This window comes from Nuphar pumila, chromosome 4 (assembly GCF_984573655.1).
Source record: "Nuphar pumila chromosome 4, dmNupPumi1.hap1.1, whole genome shotgun sequence".
Taxonomy (NCBI): domain Eukaryota; kingdom Viridiplantae; phylum Streptophyta; class Magnoliopsida; order Nymphaeales; family Nymphaeaceae; genus Nuphar; species Nuphar pumila.
The window spans coordinates 13551213-13577486 of record NC_143252.1 but is presented as its reverse complement, the minus strand read 5'-3'; the positions used below and the strand labels follow the sequence as shown (position 1 = coordinate 13577486).

The following is a 26274-nucleotide window of genomic DNA, read 5'->3' as shown; positions in this document are numbered from 1 at the left end:
TTCAAAACAGTTTCAAACAAGTCCGCTCAGTCCAATCTATTAGACTGGATTTAATCCAGTTCAACTCTATCATTGAGCCTGTTGTGCATGATCACTTATACTTGGATCCAAAATGATTTGATCCATATCTATGGATCCAATCCAGTCTAGTGTTTTAGTTCAATAAGATCCAATCATGCTTTCATGGATCCAACAAGATCGCTTAGAATCTCTCCCAATCCAACTTGATCCAATACCTAATGCACATCTGGCCTGACTAGTGTAATTAGGTCTAACGAGATCGAGATAAATCTTATCCATTCTGATCCAAATTTGAACCAACTTGCTCTATATAAGCTTTAATGAATAGTATATCTAATCTGGTTTAAGTAAACAAGTATGGTTCAATTCAACTTGGACCATCATGATCCAATATAGTTTTGATCAGAACCAAGCACTATGTCTAGGCCTCCATAAGCTCCATTCAGTCTGTTTTGTTTAAATGGTTTGCTCAGTCAAATAGGTCCAATTGAGTCCAATCGTGTTCAATTCAACCAGATCCATTGGTTGAATTTAGTGGATCCACACTGGCCTGATCCAAACCAACTTGATAGACATGACCACCGACCATTTTTCATGATCAATCATACTCCTTGTGATGGGGTCACATTTGTAGCCGACAAATCTGAATTGTCGTCAGCAGATCTGAGCCTTTGCCCACCAGATTTGTCCTCATATCGATAGATCCAAGCCTATACAGGTTGGATCTATCCTCTGATTTGCAGATCCAAGCTCTTGTTAGTCGAATGTGTCTTCTTTCCAATAGATCCAAGCATACACCGACCAGATCTACCCTCTATTCGACAGATTGGAGCCTCTGTTGGTCCTCTTTATCTTTAAAGAAAGGGATTTTCACAAAAAACTTTTTTTTTGTTCATGCACCCTTTTGTGCGAGACCCTTCGCACAGCTACCGAACACTGATCGTCTGATCTGGTTGGTGTGTATCAAGCAGACACCTCTGCTCGCCCTCTTCAAAGAAGGAGATTTTTTTACAACAGGCCTTATTCAATATGTAGGAACTATGGGTCCCGCACTATCGGTCATGTGTCGCTCACCACCATCACTTGAGTAAGCATTGTATCTTGTGCACCCGTGGTATCATGTGTGTGGTGTTTGAGCTTCTCAGTTGCATATGACTAACTAGTGTGTCTCTGCAACTGCCACTGGAGCTCATCGAGTATCCGGCAAACCCGATTCAATATGTAGGAACTATGGGTCTTGCACTATCGACCATGTGTTGCTCATCACTGCTGCTTGAGTCAGCGTTGTATCTAGTGCACCTGTGGCACCATGTGCGTGTAGACCAGTTTCATGTTTGAGCTACTCAACTGCATCTTACTGACTAGTGTGTCTCTGCGACCACCATTGGAGCTCGTCGAGTCTCCGACAGACACGAGCTGGTCTCGTTGCAGGTGAGCCTTGCCCAGGTTGGTAAAGAGGGCTTTGTGGGCCAAGGTCCTCCCCCATGCACTTGATGAACCACTCTGTCTCCAATTCGCCTATATATAGTGGCTTCGAGCCTTCGCCCGATTTTGGATGAAGGGGCTAAATGAAACACCCACATTCGAGCTCAATTTCAAATCAGTGATCCGAAGCTCTGATACCAATGTAGGATCCTTGAGATCGATATAGTGGAGGTCACTGTATAATGAGGCATGTGCACTAGAAGAAGGGGTTGAACCTCCATCCTTGTGACTTCACACGCTTTGCCTGATTGATCTATTATAGCCCATCTCCAAGTGTGAGAATCATCATAATCCTCCATTATAGCTAAACTGCTACTATCCTATGTATTCCCTGCCATGGCTATGGTCTTATATAGGCAACCATGGAGGATTGAATTTAACTCTACCACTACCTTAGAGATAATGCTACATTAAACCTAATAACCCCCTCCATAACCATTATGTAGGGTATACATGCAGTCATTAGTCTAGGATTAATATTCACATTAATTTTACTTAATAGGCCCCATTATAATCTTTAATGTGCCTACCATTCAATGGCTCTTGGGGTTCCTCTTGTGAGAGCCTATGGCCATATCCGAATATGGTACCAAGATCTAACAAAATGAATACTTAATGCTTTCAATCATAATGATTAAAATTGATGTTCAAGAATTTGCATTTTAAGATGATGCTCATGCTTAAGATATGAATTTTACATTTTTGGACTTTATGTATTTTCAATGAATTTTGCATTTTGAATGTTTGGATTTGGATCTAGATCCAAAATCCAAATTCATTATGTGAGCCCCAACATGGGACTGTGCTTCAATCGAGTATTGGGTAATATAATATGGCTTTATAATGTAAAACAAGCAAAAATTTGTTACGCATTTTTTATGAATTTTGCATTTTAGAGATCTAGATTTGGATCTGGATCCAAAATTCAAATTCATTATATGAGACCCAACATGGAGATCATGCTTCACTCGAGTATTGGGTCATATATTATGGCTTACTAATGTTAAACAAACAAAACAGTTACACATTTTTTTATGAATTTTGCATTTTGGATGTTTGAATTTGGATCTAGATCTAAAATCCAAATCCATTATGTGGGCCCCAACATGGGATGATGCTTTACTCAAGAATTGACTCATATATTACAGCTTAATAATGTTAAACAAGCAAAACTTCATGCATTTTCTATGAATTTTGCATTTTGGATATTTGGATTTAGATCTAAAATCCAAATCCATTACATGGGCCCTAACATGAGACCATGCTTCATTTGAGTATTGGGTCATATATTACGTGAACAAGTCATTTGAAATTGGATATATCCGAATCCAAAACTGTAAAGTGGTGGTTAAAAATAAATTCAAACTTTTTCTATTTTTGTAAATTAAACACGAGATAAATTCTTATATATGTTTTAATTTTTCCAACATCATCAAACACAAAATAAATTCTTTCATTGACAAAAAGTTCAGGAAGTTTTTATCTCCATGATAGAAATTCACCCCAGCAATCAAGTATTGAACTCACCTAGCTAGGTGCGTAGAACAGCCAATGCGCGATTGAATGAAGATTCCCTGAGGATAGGAAACATAGGGCAGAATAAGACGAGAGCTCAGCTAGGGACATACGCTTTCATTCATGTAGTAGTAATAGAAATCATAGTCACAAACATCGCTTTTTGTTTATTTAAGCCTTGCGATATAATCCCAAAGAATGTGACATTATCTCATTTTTAACGTGATATTTAATTTTTGTATAATTTTATATAGAGTAGAGCGTAACTTCTTGATCAATAGGTGCTTGAGCACCAGCTTGATCATGCTCGCCGCGCGCTGGATGGATAGCCAGGGCAAAAAAAAAAAAAAATCTTGTAAAAAATTGGTCAAAACACGCTCAAAAGGGCATTCGCAGAGCTCAAAAATGCCGCTAAATGTCCAAAAGATGCACCCATCCCTAAATCTTTAGCTACTAAAGAGTATTTTTAGCAAAAAAACTTGTTTTTTGACTCTTTTTTTTTTGTTTTTACGCGTGACAGTCCATCAAGCGCACGATGGATGGTTAGCTTGATTAAGTAGGTGCTAGGCTCTACTCATTGTATATATACTTTTACATATATATTTGAAATCTGGCCTTTTTAAAGAAAAAATTAAAATTTTCTTTTACCGAGAAAACTTTAATCCTGAGATTTATGACTATGACAGAAATGATTACTAAAGGATGATCAACGAAGTCATGACAGACACAACAAGAGCATATATTATATAGAGAGGTCAGATAAAACGGATCGGGTGCAATTACATGGCACAAAATTTGTGCATTAAGCACCTGATCGTCCTCCATCAGGCCTTTGTCCCCCCAACTGACAGGCCCTGTCCCAAGATTGAGGGTGATCAGGTGATCAAGGCATAAATATTTGTGCAATCATATTTGAGATTAAAACGGGTTTTGAGATTAACCACCTGGCCGAAAGTATACTATTAACAGGTTATCCTTATCAACCTAGATCCTGTGGATGATCTTATTCTTCCCATTACGTAAGCCCATGCATCATCAAGAAATCATCCCTCTAGTCAAGTGATCGTCACATGATCACATCAAGAGATCAGAGAGCCCCCATCAATTCATAGAGATGAAAGGCATATTCGCATCATGGGTGTCAATGGACCCGGGTTTGATCCAGAGTTGACCCATACCAAACTCTACAGAGTCAAGGTTTGGTGATAAACAAAGAGGTCTGATTAGAATCCAGGTGAGACTCAAAGGGTCAGATTAACATATGAAACTGGGTATGGTTTGTGAAATTTCATATATACCAGACCCAGGTTTTACCTGAGTTTCGACAAAGTTCAGCAATTTTTTAACATAAAAAAATATTATTTTATCGATTATGGTTTGGGTCTGATTCATGTAATCCTTATAAGATCCGAGTATAGTTTCTCTTATGATAGGTGTGACTGGACCCGAGTCCGGAGTCAGTACCAGCATAAGAAATCAGTTCTGGGTTTGACCTCACCTGAATCCAAACCACCCTTACTTAGTAATTGCATGCAAAACCCTTAAGAAGGCATCCAAGATAATAAGACCCAACGGGGGCTCCGCTTGTCCGGTAGAAGCAGCTATCGAGTCCCCTGCAAAACCCAGCAATACTTGGAGCATGGGTTACAATGAAGGACACACTCACGCACATCTATTGTCTTGTAGGTCAGATTAACATATTTAATCTGCATATTATATTTTAATAAAAAGCATGCTTTCGATTATAATATCTAGACAAGCTTTGGAATAACATAAAAAAGTCAAACTACCCACGATGTACCGAACGTTTACCATGTAAAAAATTTGAGTTTTTTTAGTTGAAACAACTCCATTCACCCGTAAAGAAAGTCTCAATCCAAGAAATGTTTCTCCACAGAAAATGAGAAAAAAGAACATTAGTGTCCCATTAAGTAGATAACGTCTACAATGATAATTTGTTGTAGATTATATTATATATATATATATATATATATATATATATATCATGGGCCATTTTTTTTTTGCATAGATAGGGTGCTGGACAGACTCTTTGCACCATGATGGACATGCAACTGGCCTTAGAGGTGTAAGCTTTAAACAGTGCGAAAGCAAATTCAAGGCCTTGCATATCTCATGCACACTTAGCACAACGAAAGTCGAAGATGTCAAGCTGAGCTAGTCGATAACATAGCAATGCCAATTCTTTTGGTGTAGAAGCAACCAAGCTAATGATGGACGTGTGTGTCATCTTCAAGTGCCAAGCCTACAATCAATCAAGAGTCGAATAACCAGTAACCCAGCTGAACAAGCATCATAGACAATAGAGACCATGACTTCCAAAGCCAAGTCAAATCCGAGTCCAGGAACCTATGGGCCCCATGCATGGTATCTTGATGGCATAATGGGTCTCACAGGTAAACCTCCTGTTAGGGTAAAGAAAGGTCTTTCGACCTCCAGCTAAAGCTAATTGCTAGAATAATTTAATGAAACTCTATAACCAAGAAGAATCACCATAGACTAGACATGCACTCGTCTAACCCCTCATAAGGGTGTGAGGCCGAACAGCAAGGTAGGAGGCAAATACGAGCCTCCATGCATGCTTTGAGGCCAAAGAGAAGAATTGAAGTACTCCTGCACACCAAAGTGCTACCCATGAGATATAGAGGCGGCCTCTTTAAAACTGCAAGGTAGGAGTTCCAGAACAAGCTAAGAAAAAGGGCCATATAAGTATTATAGGAGCTAACCCCTTACTTTAATTAGGAGGAACCTGAAAAACAATAAAGTTTTACTTAGCTATTTTCTCAAAAGTGTACCCGAATGTCCAACTTCACCATCATCGTCCTCATCAGCCCATACAAGTATTGTGGAATTTTTACCATCCGACATCACCATCATTGTCCTCATATATGAATGAGCAATGAGTGCCAAAATCTCAGTTACAAAATTGTCAATGTGCATGGAGAAAAGTGGGCCCGTGTGGGCATCCTCAAACAAAGTTGCTCTTTGTTGTGTTTTGACTTCACATACAAGTTCCCCACATATGGTTTGGCAAGGAAAATGCCAAGCATGCCCATAGAATGCTTGAAGTGCATGGGTGAATGTCGACCTGAAGTTGAGTAGGACCATGGGTGGCCTAACACGCCCTCGTGGCATAGGGCATAAAAAAGTAAGTTTCCTATTAAACAAACATATCACATTTGTAATATTTGATCTATAAAAAAATAGATTTTTTTTAAGAAAAGAGTGATTTCTACTCATTAGGTTCTTACCTTCATTCATTAATAGCCTCTCTCTCTCTCTCTCTCTCTCTCTCTCTCTCTCTCTCTCTCTCTCTCTCTGTATATATATATATATGGTAAAAGCAAGGGAATTTTCAAAATAAAGGTAAAAAAACGTTCAGGGTAAGTTTGTTTTTAAGCAGCAATCTCCCTGCCGGGCAAAGGCACAACAATGGTAAAGCCGTAAAGGTCTTTTAGCCACTTGAGGATGAGCCATACTGCAGATCATCAGTCGCTTCGGAGCCCCACCACCTGAAACATGGTTTAACCCTCGATAAATTTAAGAAAAAGACTTTTGCTTTTTTATCTTTGGCTGCAAGTCAGCTGATGGCTTGATCCTCAAACACAATTTTGCGTTCATCCGAGTCGAAGTTGATCGATTCAGCGAACTTTTCAATTGACCCACCGAATCGGTCTTCGCTAGGAAACCGTTAGTTTAATATTTTCGTTGACGATTTCTCACGCTCCCGTTGTGCCCTTTCCCATGCCTTCTTCAACGTCTCTCTCTCTCTCTCTCTAAATCCCCGTTTTCGCTCTATTGCCGATCAAACTCTCCAAAGATTTGCTCCTTGTCTTTTCCAAATTCTTCAATTGAAAGGTGTGCTTTTATTTTATTTAATGTTTTTTCCTTCTATCTATTTTTTGGTTAGCAGTTTATCAGCATGTATTTCTCCAAATTGTAGAAATCCCAAAGTTTAAATTTTTTTCTTTTTTAATTATATGATTGAATTCTGGAAAGATTTTGTAAGCTAATGGATGTAGTAAATATATAGGCAAGTATGAATCAATTATTTTCTCTGATTTATCATATAAAATGTGATTTTGGATTCAATTCATGTAGTTTGTAATTATGTTAGATTTATGTTTATTCTTTTAAGATTTCAAGTATATGGTAGGTTACCTCTTATTGTTTAGGGCTTCCGATAGAACATTAGCTGTGTTGCTTTGAGGCATTCCATACTTTTCTTTTTCTGGAGTTCCATTCATTTTTTTCTCCTTTTTGTTTTTCTTTCTCCTTTTCTCAAGTTTGTTGTTAAATTTAGGTGGTTTTCTAACCTTGACGGTGGTGGGTGTGTTTTCTGCAGGGTTGATATTTGCTGAGTGGTATCTGTTTGTGAATATGGTTTTTGGATTGATTAACGAAAATCCTGTCGTTTACGAGAGGAAAGAGCGGTATAATCGGCCCGCAGGAACGGGCAATGATTACCGTGCGGATCGAATAGACCCCATGGAAGTCTTTGATATCCCTTTTGGCAATTTGCTCGGAATTTGTACTTTTTTCAATCCTCTGCATGTTTTTTGTCCTTAATTTAGATTGCGAAATTTTCTAAAGGCTGGATTGGAATGTTTGCTATATCAAACACGAACAATAGTTGCTTTTAATGATTATTTCAGGAATTAACGATGTTCATTTTGACATGAATGACTGTCGTATTTTACTCATAGCTAAGTTTTACATAAGAAGGAATGGAGAAATAAGAATCATGAGACCTATCCTTGTACATGGGACAAGGAAGGATGATGGTAACAATGGTGTTGATGCTGTCATTCATTGGATGAAAGCAGCTTGTACCACTTATCATGTATTCTTAGCATGTAATGAAATTATATATAAGCCTTTGAGATGCATTTTCATGAGCTAGCTAGCATCTGACATGCCTTTTCTTGTTTTCTATCATTCTAGTAATGAAAACCTTGATGTTGAAGTTGCTTGACCTGAGGCATATTTGGTTTTTAATCAGATTATGTCCCAAAAAAAAGGCACTGATTTGACAATGACAAGCACATCTACTGACACATATATTCTTTATTGCAAATATCCAATAACATAGATGAGACTTGAGGATTCAGGTGGTAGGAGGAAATTTCTGCTTGCACGAGTGTTGTGTGTGTTTTTTTTTCAGAGATCTACAGTAAGTTCTGCTTCTTCTGTTGTCACCAATCATAGATTACATATTTGAAAGGCAGCAAATGATTGTATCGAACAATGGGCTTTGTCATAGAAGTGCATCACCAATCATAGATTACACATTTGAAAGGCTGCAACTGGTTGTATCGAACAATGGGCTTTGTCATAGAAGTGCATTAGGCTGGATTCTCTGCCACATTGTGTACTTGATTGCATGAACCCAATCAGGTTTTCATTTTCTATGGTCAGGTGTATCCATCAGTTCATTTTTCATAGCTTTAAGTTCTGTCTTTTTTAACAATCAAAAAGCATATCAGAGATATAAAAGACCCAGAGCATCCTTACACATTGGAGGAATTGAAAGTGGTAACAGAAGAAGCGGTTGAAGTGAGTGATGAGCAGAGACTTGTTAGGTAATTGCATGACTATATCAAGAGATTAATATGTTATCATAATCTTGTTCATTGAAATTGTTTACATTTGGGATATTGAAGTGCTAATGAAATAATTGGCTTCTGAACTAGGGTAACATTCACTCCAACTGTTGACCATTGCAGTATGGCAACAGTCATAGGCCTTTGTATACGTGTGAAGCTCATGCGAAGCCTACCTTCTCGATACAAGGTATATCAGGTTCCATCCAAAGAAAATCACAATTAATCTTTGAGACATGTTCCACATGGTTTTTGTCTTCATGTGTCAATACTAATAGGAAAATCAGGCCTATTTATTGGCCTTGGGTTTCTTACTATAATATAGCAGGGAAACCAAATCTTAACATTTTGGTGTGGTGAATATTAAATACATTAATACTCTATAACATATATGGAGGATTAAATCTAGATTTTGGAGAAAGGTTCATGTGAACAAAAAGGTCTAAACCGTACATTATGTGTGTGTGTGCGCGCACGTGCTGGGAGTGTGGAGGGAAGGGGCAGGTGGGTTTCTTATTTGTCAAATTCTAGACTTATATCTATAGATATGTTTATGAAATTGGGTGTTCTAGTCCATAGATGCTACTTTATTTATTTGCTTAAAGAGATTTTTCCATGCATGAAGCCTCATGATAAATGTACAGATCAACTCTCCTTTTTCCTTCTAGTAGTAAAGCTAGGCGAATCTTAATGAGTAACAGCTGGCATAGGATAATGTTTGGGACAAATATGCTACATTACTGTATTGCCAGACCCTGACTCAAACAGGGCATACTCAATTAGTGGTTTTTGCGGGTGACACTATGGTTCTGAACACTGAAGACCTTGTGAAATACCATAGGAGTAGGACCAATGCAATCTAGTGACCCCTAGCCTTTCCAAATTGCTGGCATTGGGTCTTTCTGTGGAACTATAAAATTTATGGTCTGAAAATATTTTAGTGGAGTTTTGCAGATCCATTTGTTGGCTTCATGTAAACAGTAATTTTGTTTCTTAATCCAGTATAAGCTTGATTAGACTGTACATTTAGAAGTTTTTTTTTATCCATTTTATTGACATCCCTTTTCATCTTTTGCAGATTGACACAAGGGTAGCACCAGGAACTCATGCCACGGAAGATGCAGGTTCTGTTTATATGTCTATACTGTTTCCTTTCATTTGTCCCCTTTGCTTGTTTCTGTTACATATGAACTACAAACAGCCATTTGGCTTTCTGTAATCTGCTGTTAGTAATCTTGCTACTCAAAATGGCAGTGAATAAACAACTGAATGATAAGGAACGTGTTGCAGCAGCATTAGAAAATCCAAATCTGTTGCAGATGGTTAATGACTGCCTTACTCCTCCAACGTATGCTTTCATGTAAAGTCAAGAAAGAAGGTCCCTACGAAGGTGTGAAATGACAATTGGGAGATAAAAAGGGGTTTACGTTTTTGCAGCACAGTAAGGCTTCCTGTGGAATAAGTTACCAAGTGGCACCTATATATTCTGGGTATTTTCCCAAAGCCATTTTGGCTCAGTTCAGCATAATGTTAGTTGATCTGTCAACATGCAACTAAATATTCTTCACAAAGTATAAAAATTCCTTTTTTCAACATAAAAAATGGACAATCTTTCTTGTTGGTAGATGTAAAATTGGTCCACAAATTACAAACCATTCTTCTGCACCATTTGTGTGTGTGTGTGTGTGCGCGCGCGCATGTGATGCTGCAGCAGGATGGCGTATAGGGAATGTTATGCAAGACTATTTTTTCTACTGGCTAGTTTTATGCAAGTTAGTTTAGTGAATTTTGCCAGGCATGCTTTGAATTGTTTGACCTTGTATGCTATATACCCATCTTGATTTTTTTTCATTTTGTTAATTTTTCATAAAACTAACCTTACAGATGTGATCTACATGTTTCACTTAGTGAGAATCGGTGCTTGAATCGCCTGATCACAATACGTAGGAAGAATTATATAAGGCTTCAAAAATTGATGGCCTACAATGTGTGATACTTTCCTGAGTGATAAAGTTGTGTTTCTTCATCGAAAAAACATGATCCAAAAGCCGGTTTCCACTATTTTCAACATGCTGAATCCATCCATGAGGATGGATTGGATCAAAACAACCTGTGCATTGTAGATCTAAAGGAATTTGCATGTAATGACATCATTAGTAACACACACGCATATATATATATATATATATATATATATATATATATATATATATATATATATATATATATATATATATATATATATAAGATCGGGCGTGTCATCAGGCACACAAAATGTTTGATGATCATTGGATGCAATGTGTGCAGTTGATGGCACGTGGATCAATGGCATGCATTTTTTGCGCTTTCGGGGGTTTTAACGGTGGTCTTGGACCTCTGCTAAAGCCTCTGAAAGAGCAAAAAAAATAAAAATCCACGGATGCGCCAGGTGCATTTGATGGATGTCGGACAAGAAGGGATCCGATGATACCCCTTATATATATATATATATATATATATATATATATATATATATATATATATATATATTGCAAGACTATTTTTTTCGATTGGCTAATTTTATGCAAGTTGGTTTAGTGTTTTTTTCCAGGCATGCTTTGGATTGTTTGACCTTGTATGCTATATACCCATCTTGATTTTTTTTCATTTTTTAATTTTTTCATGAAATATATATATATATATATATATATATATATATATATATATATATATATATATATATATATATATATATATATATATATATATATATATATATATATATATATATATATGGGATAGCATTTGCTACCCTTGGTGTGCAAGAAACCCCCTAGTTGGAATTCCCAGGGGGTGGTTGTTTTGACCAATTTTGACTTCAAGGGTATGTTGAACATGGTCAAAATAATAAGAATAAACCATTGGATCATAGTTATTCAACATCAAAATATATTTTTTTGAGGTTTAAAAATTTGTTACATTGTAGGCCATTGATTTTTTAACCCTTATAAAATCTAACATATATGTCAAACAGACATTATACAAAGCTTAGTTTCAAATAAACTTAATATGTAAATCATGTCCAAAGGGTCAGATGTACAAAAAAACTGAAAAAACATAAAAATATTATATTTTTCAACAAGGGGTTCCTTACTCACGAGTGTAGGAAACATTACCCCTAAATGGGATAGCATTTGCTACCCTCGTGGGTAAGAAGCCCCCTAGTTGGAATTCATAGGCGGATGTTGTTTTGGCCAAGTCTGGCATTATTGATCTGTTCAACATGGTCAAACTAGTAGGAATCAACACTTGGTTCATAGTTTTTTATGTAAAAATATATTCTTTTGAGGTTTGAAAATTTGGTATATTGTAGGCCAATGATTTTTTAATCCTTGTAAACCTTAACAAATATATTAGACAAACATGATACAAAGGTTAGTACATTTGAAGTGTCTGATGTGCAAAAAACTAAAAAAAAAATAAAAATATTATATTTTTTCACTAAGGGTTCTTTACCCACGAGGATAGCAAACATTACCCCCATATGGGATAGCCTTGTGGCTAAGGAACCCTTTAGTTGGAACTCAAAGGGGGAGGCTGTTTTGACCAAATCTGGCCTCATGGATGTGTTCAACATAGAAAAATTAGTAGGAATTAATCAACTATTTTGATGAAAAAATATGTTTTCTTGAGGTTTGAAATTTTGGTACAATGTAGGCTATTGATTTTTTAACCCTTATAAAATTTGACATATACGTCAGACAAACATGATAAAAAGGTCAGTTTTTTCAAAGTTGATAGTTATTTTGCCATCAGCCACTACTCCAATGCATCATCTCTTATTTATTTTCATAGAGCCTTCTTGCGAGATGGGTCCACTCAAGATAGCATCTAGCTAGCTCATGAATTGGTCCAGAGTCTTTCTACCATCAAGCTAGTACTGGTCTATTGTACTTGGGTCCATGTATCATGGGGATAATTTGTAAGAGATTGTATTGGGTTTTATTGTAAGCCTAACGGCATAATGGGCACGAGATTTTGGGGTGTCTCATGAGTAGCTAAGAGGGGCAAAATGGTCTTTTAGGCCTTGCCAGTCCATAAATAGGTGGGTCTATCTATTGTAGGATTCTCCCCTCTTCATTTCAATTTGAATTTTCTTTGAGAATCTTGGTTCTAGTTGGCAACTTCTAGAAATTAGGATGCCAACTAATTTTAATTGAGAGAATCCCCATTAATCTCATCCCAACAATTCCCCAACCATACTCTCTCCCTCTTTCCCTTGTCTCTCTCTCCCTCCCTCTCTCCCTAGGTGATTTTCCCTACCTTCCTTTCCTAGACAAATTTCACATCCTTCCTTAATTCCTTATTTTCTACCAATCTTAGCCCCAATTCTCATTGATACCAAGATCATGTATCACAAGCGAGGAGCAATCATGCTAAATTCAAACTTCTCGAAAGTGTCATCAATAACTCAACTGTAAGATCTCTACTCTACCAATTCTATTATATCCCTCAAGCCCAATGGAGCATGCATGAACGAGTTATATACTTCTTCTATTCTTTTCCTTGGCATAGTTGGGTCATCATGGACTTGAACCAGAGACCTCTCACCCTTGAAGTAAATCATTACACATACAATACAACCCATTGGGAGAGAATCGATAGATTATTATTGGGAGAATGATTCATCTTTTCTAATGAAACATACAACACACCATTGTAGTACATGCGCTTGATTCCTCCTTTTTCCTTATCAATGAATGGCAGACTTTGTGAAATAACTCTAACTAGAAGAAAAATGAAGGCGTTAAGAGATCTTCTTGGCCCAACCCTAGACACTCTAAGATCTTTTTCTCTACCTGCTCAAATCTTGAGTCAAGAAATAGATAAATGAACACATCTCATTGCACTGAATTAAGGGCACTTATGGTGACCGAGAGGGGGTGGTGTTCAGAGACAGAGAAGTGATTTATTTATACCAAGCATTCTTCTTATGGTTAGTTTCAATCTTCTGGTCTTCACTAAAGGAGAAAGAATTTCATGTTCTTGCTTTTGTTTTCGTAAAAAAAAAATAGAGAAAATATATTTTGTTGCTTTCTCTATACTGGAGGTTTTCATATGAAAAAAAAGCATGAATGGTACAATCCCATTATCAACCCTTCATTATGGGTTGATCTCATAGTGAATGGTCTGTCAAGTTGCATTGTTAATTGCACCATTTTTCTGGCCTGTATTTCCAAAGGAAGGATGGAAAAGGAAGAGAGAATCCACTACGTAGGACTAATAGGAAGAAGTAGCTTCCTCTTTCACTACATCAAGTGTTGTGTATCACCAAAGTGAACACTTCTATTGAGAACTTGAAAAGAGTCTGTTTTGTTTAAGAAATCACTTGTATGAGAGTACTACTGGACCACTCTCCAACTTTTATCCAACTAAACCCTTATATAAGCTCTTGATGGTTCATTGATCTGACCTTGTACTAGAGCTACTTTGGATTCTACATGATGTTCTTTGGATTCTTTTATTTCCATGTAAAAGTCATTTCCTTCACAAGTGCATTCTCCTACTCTACCAAATATCGATACACCCTCATGAGCTTTGGCAGTGTTAATCAATTCCATAATGAGTATTGGTTTACCCACTCTCGCTCCTTTAAATAGTGATAAAGCGTTAGAAGTTCCATTACTTTCATGCATTTGTTTAAGGTGGAGAATTTTCTATATGATTACAGAAAGGTGGAGATGACCTACAAATGGGAGATGTGTCATGTGCAATTATCTCTGTTATTTTTTCTTTTGAAAGGCAAGCTGGGGTTAGGCAGACCCCTACCAGTTATACAACTATACCATTGGGTTTTGAACCTGCAACGTCCCAACACAAGGTGACGTGCACTAGCTGCTCCTACCAAACAAGCAGAACCCTCATTGGTAGAAGTATCTCAATTATTATCAATAGGTTTTCCAGTGAAAATTTGTTTGTCAGCGGCTTTGTGGACTCGAACACTAAACACTTATAGGCCCTTCTGTGTCAATCATTCCCATTCATGTCAAAAGACACATTTTATTGATGAGAAAGACGATTGGGCATCCGCTATTATGCACCTATGATTTTTAGCTCATTGGTTCTTTACCTTCATTAATACCAAATATTTTCCTTTATATATATATATATATATATATATATATATATATATATATATATATATATATATATATATATATATATATTATCAAACCTTATAGATGTGATCTACATGCATTTATTAGTAGAAAGTATGATCCAAGATTCTTACCAAATAAACCATGTTAGATGCAACTTACATCCATGGTTTCTATTAGGTGGGTGTAGGTGCATTTCTCTCTCTCTCTATATATATATATATATGGAAAATATTTGCGACTACTGAAGGTAAGAAACTAATGAGCTATAAATCATAGGTGCAAGTTGTAATGGCAAAATTTAAATACATAGATGTGTTCAACATGGTTTGTTTGCTAAGGATCAAGCCTTGGATCGTGCTTTTTGACGTAAAAATGTGATTTTTTGAGCTATAAAATTTTGACACATTGTAGACCATTGAATTTTAGACCATCTAAAAACCTAGTTACTTATCATAATCACATGATTCAAAACAAGTTTCTTAATAAACAAATCATGTAGATCACATATGTAACATTTGATCTATAAAAAATTGAACATTTTTAAAAATTTGAACATTTTTTAAAAAATTGATCTATAAAGCTAGGAAAGAGATGGGAGGATCAGACGAGCGAAAGAGAGAGAGAGAGAGAGAGAGAGACGGTTGGGGAATGGTCAGAGGGTGGTTAAGAGAGGGAAAATCCCTAAGAATAAGTTGTTAAAGCCAAATCTCTAGCCAACTGGTCTAGAGCCAATTATTCTCATAGAGAATCCGAGAGGTTACAACACAGAATAGAATGAATACAGTTGAAAGATTTTAGACCATGTTACCTCTGTAACAACCCAGCCCACTACAGCCATTTCCATGCTTTTTGGTTTCATCATGCTACCGGATCTTTGCACCTCCAAATGCATCCCCTTGGACTAGCAACGCAATTTGGGGAGGCGGCATACCTCCAAGAGGCTCTTCATACGGATGGTTGGTGTTGAGTGATGGAGTCAAAACTGATGAACTCATGAAGAAGCGTGGATGTTCGTCATGTGAAAAGGCAGAAGAAACTGTGATCGACATTTTTGCATAATGCTGCTTCATTGAGGAGCTTTTTCGGATTTTCTGAGGAAATGTTATGCTTTTTTGGGAAAGCATTTTGGCTCTTAGGGCCTGATTCTAGCGAGAGAGATGGCTTCAAAATGTAGTAAATTGGTTGTTCGCTTGGCGATGCTGGCTCCTTTTAGAATGCAGAGGAGTGTGGCTAGAACAGAATGGCATAGTGTTTCAGGGGTGTTTTTCTTCCAGCAGAGGCTCAAATGGGAATTTAACGAGAGGCTCAAAATCAAATGGCCCAACGAGGAGTTGAGCTGGCTGGGACATCTAAGGCTGTGACTGTTTAGCTCTTGTTGTTGCTCTCATGTTTTTTAACCGCAGCGAGTGATATCGCATCGCTCTCAGCTCTGTTCTAATTTTTGCTCTCTTTTAATACAAATTTAAATCTTTTTCAAAAACAAGATCACATGGGTAGTGCTTTGGCAACTTCTGAGTTATATCGCTTCACAATCAACTTGGTGTGAAAGCTCAAATGAACAAACCAAGGATTTAATTTTTTACTTGAAGACTTCAACAATACAGTAATTGCACCACCGTTACAAAAATAATAATACTAATTTGGTGGTATCAAAACTTACAAACAATGATCACATTTAATAGATCGTGATTAATATAGAAACCCATTTGAAAGATTCATGACTTTTTATGCTTTGGAATCCTAGAGCGGGTGGTCCAATTAAGTCATACACTTGCACATATTCACTAAGTTGATTTATTGAGAGAGAGAGAGAGAGAGAGTTTTCTTATTTGGGAACATGTATCTGCCATGGAAGGCTTAGAGGGCTCCTAAAGCTTATCATTATGTAGATCATGATGTAGTAAGCAAAGGAGGTAGCCATCGCGATAGAAAGAGCATACAATAAGGAAGATCTGACCAGAAGAATGATGGTTGCTAGGAAGGCCAACATTATGAAGAACACTGAAGCGTAGAAGCTTCTTATGCCCATTATGAGGTAGGATATAGTTGGTTGGTGGAAGCTACGAGTTCTGTACCTCCAACTAAGGACAAAGAGGAAATACAACAAGGCTCTCAAGGAACAACCTATGGTGAGAATGTCTGCAACCTCGAAAACAAGGAATGCAGGCTTTCTTATCAAGATGGGCAGACCATTATTTTGGTTGGGGCCACCGGGGAAGGTGTAGAGGGCTGCAAAACCTGTTGATGCCATGAGTGCCACCACCACTGAGAAGGACCTAGCCGTGCGCTTCAAAGATTCTTCATCTTTCTTCATGAATTTCTCGTGCGTGTCGATAAACAACTCCTTGGCTGTCTTGCCATTCGAGTTTGAATGTTCTATGAGATTGTGAGGTGTGATCTTCTTCACGCACTGCAAGCACTTTCATTCATCAACATCAAGCGTATAACTATAGACCAAATAAATTTCTCCTAAAAAAAACCTACAGACCAAACAAATATATAATATATAGTCACTAGAATATGAGAGCTGAAATAAGAGAATTAAAATATGAAAACTAGAAATATGAGCATTTCCAACACTTTTTTTGCAAATCCAACCATTTGGATGTAGTTGCCATGGTGAATTTGCTAGGAATCAACCATTGGATGAAAAATGTGATTTTTGAATGCTTAAAAAAATTTTGTTTGTGCATCAAAATGGGATGATTCAAGAGAGGGTTCTTGTAAAACCGAGCATGTAGATCATATGGTTACGGATAGATTCAACTGTAAAAAACAAAAAAAAATTATGAAATTCATGGTTCATACATTAGTTCTCATATTCTAGTCACTATATATATATATATATATATATATATATATATATATATAGAGAGAGAGAGAGAGAGAGAGTATGTAAAACTCATCAAACATGTAAACTTTGTTGAACCTACAAGAACCGTCTAATCTCCAGATCGACGATTCTTGTGCAAACCCCACTTTCTCCTTCTCTTCTTTCCCATTTTTTCTCTCCCATCACCTCCACCACCGTCGGATAGCCTACCGACCGCCATCTCCAGCCTCCACCACTGTTGGGACAGCCTCTCCACCGCCCCCTCCTCCCTTTTGTTTCTGCATTTCACCCAAGCTCAGTCAAATCGGGTCTCCCTGCTGCTTCTTCCCTGGCCTCCACCACCACCATCCCCGGCCTCCCCACCACCATCCTTGGCCTCCACCACCGCGCCCTCCTCCCTCTTGTTTTTGCATTTCACCCAGGCTCAGTCAAATCGGGACTCCTTGCCTCTGTCGGACGGCCTCCCACTATGATGGTGGTCCTCCAGTGTGGGTGAGAGAGAGAGAAGATGGGGGGTTAGGGATTGCTCGTTCCAGTTGGTTCAACCAGTTTACATATTATATTGGTTTACATATTCTAGTTTATATATATATTGTTAATGTTTGCTACCCTCATGGATAAGGATTCCCTTATAAAAAACTGTAATATTTTAAACTTTTTGATGTTTTTTGTTCGTCTGGCCATGACCCTCCAAATGTGATAAAAAAGTTTGGGGTCAGTAAAGAATGGGGTTTGCATCATGTCATTCTAACCAGTACGTAAGCTTTTGCATACGGGTTGAAAAACTAACGGCCTATAATTTACCAAATTTTCAATTCTCATAAAATCATATTTTTATGCTAAAACTATATCGATCCAAGAGTAGATTGCTATTGTTTTAACCATGCTAACACACCCATGGGGTTCCATTTGATCAAAACAAATAGCCACTATGAGTTTCAACTAAAGTCTGTTATTCTCATTTTTTAAAATGATATATATATATAAGAATGAAAACCTCCCTAGTGAAACTGGTCTCAAACCTACCAAATGAAAAAAATTGGTATTTTTTTTCAAAATTCTGACCGTACAGATGTGTCCTAGAAATCAACACTTGATCATGGATTTTGGATAGAAAAAATGGTAATTAGAGCCTCAAAAATTTAAGAAAATTGTACCCTATCCATGTATGGGAATTAAATGCTCCTAGAACTTATTCTCATATAAACAAGCATGTAGATCACATCTGTACGGTCCAAAATTTGAAAAAAATAACACAGTTTCAATAAAACATATATATATATATATATAACCAGCTCCATCTCTGCTCATTTAAGTCAGGCTCACCACGAGAATGAGCTCAGTTCGGTTTGACACAACATGTGGCGGCTCAAGAGAAGTTGAGGCCCTAGGGGAAGCCTCCAAATGTGGCCCACAAGAACAACATGAGCTTGACTTTGTCTGTGAGAATGGAGAGGGTGTTGCGTGTTCAGGTCGTGACCGTAGCTACAGTGCATGTTCATGATCCCGACTGAGCATCGTGTGGCACTCAGTTGGGTGTAAGGGGTGCCGCCCATGTACACCCGACTGAGCTCCATGCGGCCCTCAGTCGACCCCGGGGTTCACATATAACCTGCCCCGGTGAGAATGACAAAGAAGCTAAAGCATGGTTTTTGCTTGTGTTCTGTTAGTACCAGATCCTACATTAGTAATCATTTCAAGGAGAAGGAAAGTCAGACACATTAATAGAAAGATAAGGGGAACATTGCTTTACCTTGAACCACTCGTATTCCCAATGCATTGGGAAGTATGTGCCTGGCTTGTCCCAGTTTTGATCTTTATTGAAACGTCCAGCATGGTGCAGAACAGTGTTCCCGCTCTTGTCCACTCTTGCTGCCAATCTTTGCATGAAGATGGGAGTATTTTTCAAGAGATGGAAGATGCCTTCTTGGCGATTCTTTATTGCTAGGTGCAGCAAGTTCTCACCTAGATCATTCACATAGTCTATTTCACAAGGATACTTGAACAGTATTCTCTCCACAACTAATGTCATACCATGCGTTGTGGCCATTGACAATGGTGTTTCCATTTTTTCATTGACTTCAACAGTTGTGCCACTTTTTCTTCCAAGTCCTTTATACATCTGATAATTGTCAACCAAAATATCCACCAAGGACCACAGTGGACTATGGCCAGTGAGCCTCCTACAAAATCCTTGTTCTGCAAAAATAATAATAATAAGGAAGAAAAAAAGAGGGAATTTTTTCATCCAAATGCCTTTAAAATTTCAGAGATAATAATTTGTTGTTGTTTATGGGGCTACACATTAATACTCGTTTTGATGCAGCACTAACTCAAAGTTGAGATCTTCAAAGTTCCCAACATATATATTTCAAGCATCACACCTTAATGGAAATTCCATTAACCTAAGGTTTCGTAAGAGGGGGTTCTTCATTAAGAGGATGTTCCAAGCATCTACAATTTGTAACCTAGAATTGGCCATTGGATTACGGCACTTGGCAATGTGTGTGTGCATATGCATGTTCTAGCTAAAATGGGTTAATATTACTAGCAATGTCACATTCATTCCTACGGTCAACGTTCCTTGAAGTTATAATCTCATGTGGACATGACTTGGTGTTCACTAAGAAATACTGCTTGATAATATATATATATATATATATATATATATATATATATATATATATATATATGAGAGAGAGAGAGAGAGAGAGCTGTCTATCTTTTTTTTGGCCTACTGTAGATGTATTTAACATTGTGGATTTCCTAGAAAATGACATTTGGATCATGTTTTTTTATAAAAAAAAGATGACTTTCTAAACCCTAAATATTTATAAAAAATTTAGACTGATGATTCTTAAATCTTATAAAAACCTACCTACGTGTTTCAGAATCAGATGATACAAGAGTCGATTCCTATAAAATAAAACATGTAAAACACATTTATGCAGTCATATTTAAGGAAAACATAGAAAAAACCCTGGTAGGCTGAGAGTAAGTCAGAAAAGTTTTAGTCCGCTACCACCATATATATATAGAAAAATGAAAATCACTCCAATGGAAAACCCTCCCAATGGACGTTTTATTGGATTTTTGGTGTTTTTTTTCAAAATTAGAGCTTGAGGGTTGGCCTTGGGAATGAATGGGGGATCTAAATGGGCTATTGGTTTCGGTATTTGGAAGGAGTGGGCTAAGTTAATACCTTTATTCCTTGAGTCTTTCCGTGTTCAACTGGGTGCTGGGACCAAAACTAGATTTTGGAGGGATGTTTGGTGCTCATTGGGGGTGTCTCAATGATGTGTTTCACTGTTTGTACTAGGCAACCAAGTGGAAAGAGAGGAAGATATGTGAGTTTTGGAGCACTTCCTTTGGGTGAGAAATCCAGTTTAGAAGGAATTCATCCCTTATGGTATTTGTTGAATGGTTGAGCCTTATAAAAGCATGTGATACTCTTGAGTTGACTGACCAAGTCGACTCTCCCTTTTAGCCACATTCTCCCGATGGTGTCTTCTCAGTATTTTGTGCTTATCACACGCTGGGAGCCCCTATGGTTCTCTCTCTACCAAAGCAAGCGATATGGGATAGCGCATTCCCAATCCGTGAGTCCATTAATGCATGGTTGATTTTAAAAGACCGACTTCTCACATATCAAGTTATGCCAAAACGTGTGTTCAGCTTCCCAAGTCACTGCATTTTGTGTAAATAATCTATAGAATCAGCATATCACATTTTTTTGGGAGTGTGCATTCTCTAGAGTCTGTTTTCAAAGGGTGCGGCATGCTCCCAACAACTTTTGGGCAGATATTGGAGATCTACAGAAAGTGTTGATTGCTAGATTCCTATAAAAAAATTGAAGAAAAAATCTGTTTTTAGAAATGTTTTGTACTTATCACCTGGCTCCACAGAAATAGACGGCGATCGCACAGCCAAATCATTTGCTAACCCCAAGTAGCCATTCCCTCTTTGCTTTTGAAACCACTTGTATAGCTGAAGTTTGACTTCTCATCATTCTTCTTATTGTATTTCATAATTAATCAATAAATTTTGAATTCTTAATTTCTCTCAAAAAAATAGTAAGAAGAGGACGGTAGAAAGTCCAGCGAAGAACTCCAATGAGAAAAAGACTCTAGAGGAAGAAGGTAGGGTTTTAAATAGGGTTTTATAAGGTTCACGTCTTTATGTCTCCTTTTATTTAAACTAACCCATGTAACATGCTGAAGTAGAGTTTTTAATGAAATTGAAACTTTTGGAATCTTCCTTCTTGTGTGTGTTTTTTTATGTGAGAGACACCTAGAAAGAGTGAGTGGATGAATCGTGGGCTTGAATGCAGGCTGGTTTGTTCTCGCTACCATCTGCTATAGGTGAAGCATCGTATTGGCCAGCCCATGTTGGAGCTAGTCCCATCGTTGAACCCCCAGCTAGTCTTCATCAAACCACGTGCTAACAGGGTTGCTGAAAACATTTTGGCCAGTGTTTTGGTTGACGAAGGAACTTTGGGTATCGATCCAGTTATGACCAACATAGCTTTGTTGCGTGCTCTAACTCTGTCCACCATGAGTTCCCAATGTCGCCATTAAAAGGGGTATCAATGGGCACCACAAAGTGCACCCACGTGCATTTGTTGAGTGTTCACTCGACTGGGGTTAGGCAGCTGCCCCCATTTGTCCACCCAACTGTCATCCCCTTCAACATTCATATGTAAATATCTTTTCCGCCAAAATTTGACTGTACCAATGTGATTTTCATGGTTGAAAATCTATAAATAGTCACTTCGATGAAACTTTTTGGATGTGTAGGAGGGATTTTACAATGAGTATAAAATCTATGGTGCTGAAATTTCTAAAAGTTTCTACGATATAGAATCTTGACTACGCATAAAAAAAGTTTGATATAAAAAAATATTTATAGGTTAAATTTACCAAAAAAACATATCTGCATTTAAAAAAGGAAGGATAGGGGAGTGGCATATCCCTGCTTTCTCTCTCTCGTTTTGATATATATTTGTGTGTGTGTGTGTGTGTGTGTGTGTGTGTGTGTGGTAGGTTGGTGGGGGTTGTGGGGTTCAAAGGTTTCTACAATCGTTTATATATACAAATGACTTAACAAACTCAGTCTTTTGGGGGGGGGGTCCATTCGATCCCATGGATGTGATCTACATGCTGTTTTTAGTAGGAATCGGCTTCTAAATCGTCGGAACCTTACTTGTGTAGAGGTTTTCTTAATGAATAAAAAATCAGCGGTTGTGCATGAACCAATTTATTCTGACTCATTAACACATGTTCTTCGTTGAAGAAACCATTATCTAAGTGTTGATTCTCACTAAATCGATCATGTTGAATATATCTATATGTTTAGATTGAGTCAAAACAACTTGCATCATGAGATTCCTACTAGATTTTGCATGCCTATAATTCTACAATTCAATATATATATATATATATATATATATATATATATATATATATATATATATATATATATATATATATATATATATATATATATATGATGTTTGGCCATGTCGATCTGTCCTTCTGAATGATCTATTATTCATTAGTGCATGTTGTGTTGACCCAACCGAACCACATGGATGGATTCAGTGTGGTCCATATGTTTGAAACAAGTTTCTGGATTTATTTATTTATTTATTTCTGAAGAGAAAAACACAATTTTATGAGACTAGAAGATATGACACATTTTTAGTCATTTTTTCTACTCATAAAATCATGCCTATATGACAATTCAATAACTGATTTCCACAAACCAAACAATGTAAAACACATTAGTAAGGATAGTTTTATAAAAAACAACCAATCAAATGAAATATATATAGTAAAAAGATGTAATAAGTTTTTTATTCTACATGTGGTTTAGTAGCAACTGACCTTTGAATCATGTTTTTCTCACATATATATCAGATTTTATGAGGGTTGAAAATTCAATGGCTAACAATGTAACTTTTTTTCACACAACAAGAAAAACATATTTTTATGTCCAAACACTGATCCAAGGGTCAATTCCTATTATTTTGACCATACTGAATGCATCTGTAAAGTCAGATTTAGTCAAAACAACTGAGTTAAAACCATGGAGTTCCTTAACCACCAGGGTAGCAAACGGTATCTATATATATAGGGTAATACATATGTGCTAAATGAAACATGCTAAATAGCTTTTTCAGGCTTTTTTCATTTTATTTTTAAATTCTGACCATATAGATGTGATCTATGTACTTAAGTTTATAGGGATCAGCTCTGAAGCATTCGATTCCGACACATGAGTGGGTTTTTATAAGGTTCAAAAAATCAACGATCTAAAATCTTTGTAAATTTACAATTGCTATATATATATATATATATATATATATTATCTCAACTAGAACTAGTTGTGGCCACCTTAATTCTTTTAGCGAATCCGATGCCAAAATGGCAGGGACATGTTTTATTTTGTGAAGCTGAGTTTATGTAGAGGGAGTAACATTATTTTTCTTTGTTCTCAAACCCATAGACAACCTGAACATTATTAGTCGAATGATAAAGGGGATTATGAGTTGTTAAATGGGAAGCAGAGAGAGAGAGAGAGAGAGCGGATGCTTTAGATATTCAAAGTAATCATGAATGGAAGGTCATGTTTAAATTGCAGTAGTACTGTTGTACTTAATTTGGTAGTGCACTGTGTCGTTTTATATATTAAAAAAATAAATAAATAAGGCTATTTGTGTGTAGGCATGCACAAGAGCCGAGCCTGGGCTGTTCAAAATGGTTACTCTTTGCAACATGAATTAAAAGATGGTAGCATCACCATGCTCAATGGAATTGCCCATCAGATGAAATGAACAATTTTGTTCTATAAATTACAAGAAATAAGGAATTAATGCAAAAGAAAGATAGCATAACCGGGGATTGTAAATTTCCTTCCCAAAAAGAGGAAAAGGTAGCAGACAATTGAAAGATATATGAAGGGCTGCTAATGTATATCACTGCTCGCTGTTTTTTTTTTCAGACGCAGCAAGTGATGAGATAAGTGATATCTCATCACTTGCTGCAACCTTGTACTTCTCATTTCTTATATTTACGATATATAACTTCTTTTTCTCTAAAAAAAAAAAAGCATAGCGTATGTTTGATTAACGTACTCGTGTGTTCACATCCAAATCGAAAGATGCTGCTGTCTCTGGTCCTTGACCGCAAGCCACTTTCTGTGTCAACCTTGCTACAGCCGTAATCTTGTAGCAGTTTTCTCCAACGAGAATGAGAACGAATACCTGAAGCATCCAATATAACAACACGCAATATTCATAAAAAGTGCTGCAACAATAGTCCTGTTGCCCCTACCTTTTTTTTCTTTTATATTTGAAGCAGAAGACCTTACTTTAGTCATGAAACTGAAAAGCAAAAAAGCAAAGACGAGAAGCACACTAGGGCCTCTGTAATAAATAAAAGCTTTGAAGGTCATCACCTAATACACCATGATTATGATATCCTCTACTTTAATCACATAATTAAGCTAAGATGTCATTTGTGTATTTAATATAACTAAATGCATTTACTAGTAGCGAGAAGAAACTTGTGGTGTTGTATATATATATATATATATATATATATATATGGATTGTATTAGTATATACCCTTGGCCTCTGCTTGGTGGACAAGGGACTGTGTATCAGTCTTCGATGGTAAACTTGCAATCAGATGCAGTGCAGTCATTCCATTTTTGTCTTGGTAGTAGAGGATATGTGGATATAATTCAGCCACCTTCAGTGCAGTACCTGCGTTGAATCATGTAAGTTGTCTAGTGGTCAGCAAGGATATAGGTCCAGTGTAAGTGAGTCAAGGCATAACAACGACGACAATGATGATGATGATGATGGGAGTTTTATTTTTCAACTCATTAACAACTGCAATATATGTAAAAAAAGATTGTGTTTCAAACCGAAGAAGAGGCCATGGATGGACGCATGAAGGATTGTGTTGCCATCTTGTCGTTGCAGTAGCGTGCTACTACAAGAACTCTTGACATGAGAATGGAGAAAGGTGAGCATTTCTGTGTTTCCTAGTGCTGCTGCTGCATAGAGGGGAGTCTCTCCGAGACTGTTGCAATGTGTGATGAGGCTGTTTTTCTTCTCAATGATCATCTTTACCATGTCCTTCTTGCCACTCTGAACGGCTTCATGCAGGATGGTGTTGTCTATCTCACTGTTTCCTATCTCCAATATGCTCGCAGCAGTGTCTGGAGTCATGTCAAGCATCTCTGCCAACAATTTCTTCTGGCTGCTCCATACGGCTAAATGGAGCAGAGTGCCTCCTAACACGAAAGTTGGCTCTCTTCTCCACAAATCTTCCTCATACATTCTCTTAATTTGTAACCAGTCATGTGCCATCACGGCTATGAGTGCAGCATCATTGCTAGGAGGAGCTGCCCTCATGGTTTAATATTGAAGTAATAACCAAGGGATCCTGCAGCTAGAACCACTCACAAACTAATTGGTACACCTGCCATCCTTTTAATGGTTTTGAAATGGAATTTCTTTGCATTCAAGGCTTACTTTGGTGACATTGCTTTGAAAAATGGTAAGCATCAACCGCTGTGCACACCTTTAAGGGGCTCAATGTGGCCTAACTGAGAAGCCTTTGAAGGCGCAGTCTGCCGTGTGCAGCTC

General features: G+C 37.2%; 2 protein-coding genes across 2 annotated transcripts; one reads left to right on the top strand and one right to left on the bottom strand.

The window, feature by feature from the left end:
* The first annotated feature begins 5350 nt into the window (after positions 1-5350).
* On the top strand, positions 5351-10321 carry LOC149839433 (protein AE7-like). The gene is made up of 5 exons (XM_090004866.1): positions 5351-5435; positions 8492-8621; positions 8733-8832; positions 9721-9766; positions 9897-10321. Exons 1-5 carry the CDS (start codon positions 5351-5353, stop codon positions 10004-10006), a joined length of 471 nt encoding a protein of 156 aa, XP_089860992.1. The 3' UTR covers positions 10007-10321.
* A 6286-nt stretch (positions 10322-16607) lies between these two features.
* On the bottom strand, positions 16608-26040 carry LOC149839432 (uncharacterized). Its single transcript, XM_090004865.1, has 5 exons — positions 25548-26040; positions 25243-25383; positions 24751-24879; positions 19369-19814; positions 16608-17192 (listed from the first exon to the last, which is right to left on the bottom strand). Exons 1-5 carry the CDS (start codon positions 26038-26040, stop codon positions 16608-16610), a joined length of 1794 nt encoding a protein of 597 aa, XP_089860991.1.
* Between the last annotated feature and the right edge of the window lie 234 nt (positions 26041-26274).

What these genes read in the sequence shown, in the direction of transcription:
- LOC149839432 (XM_090004865.1), bottom strand. Translation starts at nt 26,040, where the DNA reads ATGAGGGCAGCTCCTCCTAGCAATGATGCTGCACTCATAGCCGTGATG. An exon ending in CATCCATGGCCTCTTCTTCG is followed by an intron (nt 25,384 to 25,547) that starts GTTTGAAACACA and finishes GATTCAACGCAG; the next exon opens with GTACTGCACTGAAGGTGGCT. An exon ending in ATTTGGATGTGAACACACGA is followed by an intron (nt 19,815 to 24,750) that starts GTACGTTAATCA and finishes TTATTTTTGCAG; the next exon opens with AACAAGGATTTTGTAGGAGG.
- LOC149839433 (XM_090004866.1), top strand. Translation starts at nt 5,351, where the DNA reads ATGACTTCCAAAGCCAAGTCAAATCCGAGTCCAGGAACCTATGGGCCC. An exon ending in GCCTACCTTCTCGATACAAG is followed by an intron (nt 8,833 to 9,720) that starts GTATATCAGGTT and finishes CATCTTTTGCAG; the next exon opens with ATTGACACAAGGGTAGCACC. An exon ending in TCATGCCACGGAAGATGCAG is followed by an intron (nt 9,767 to 9,896) that starts GTTCTGTTTATA and finishes TCAAAATGGCAG; the next exon opens with TGAATAAACAACTGAATGAT.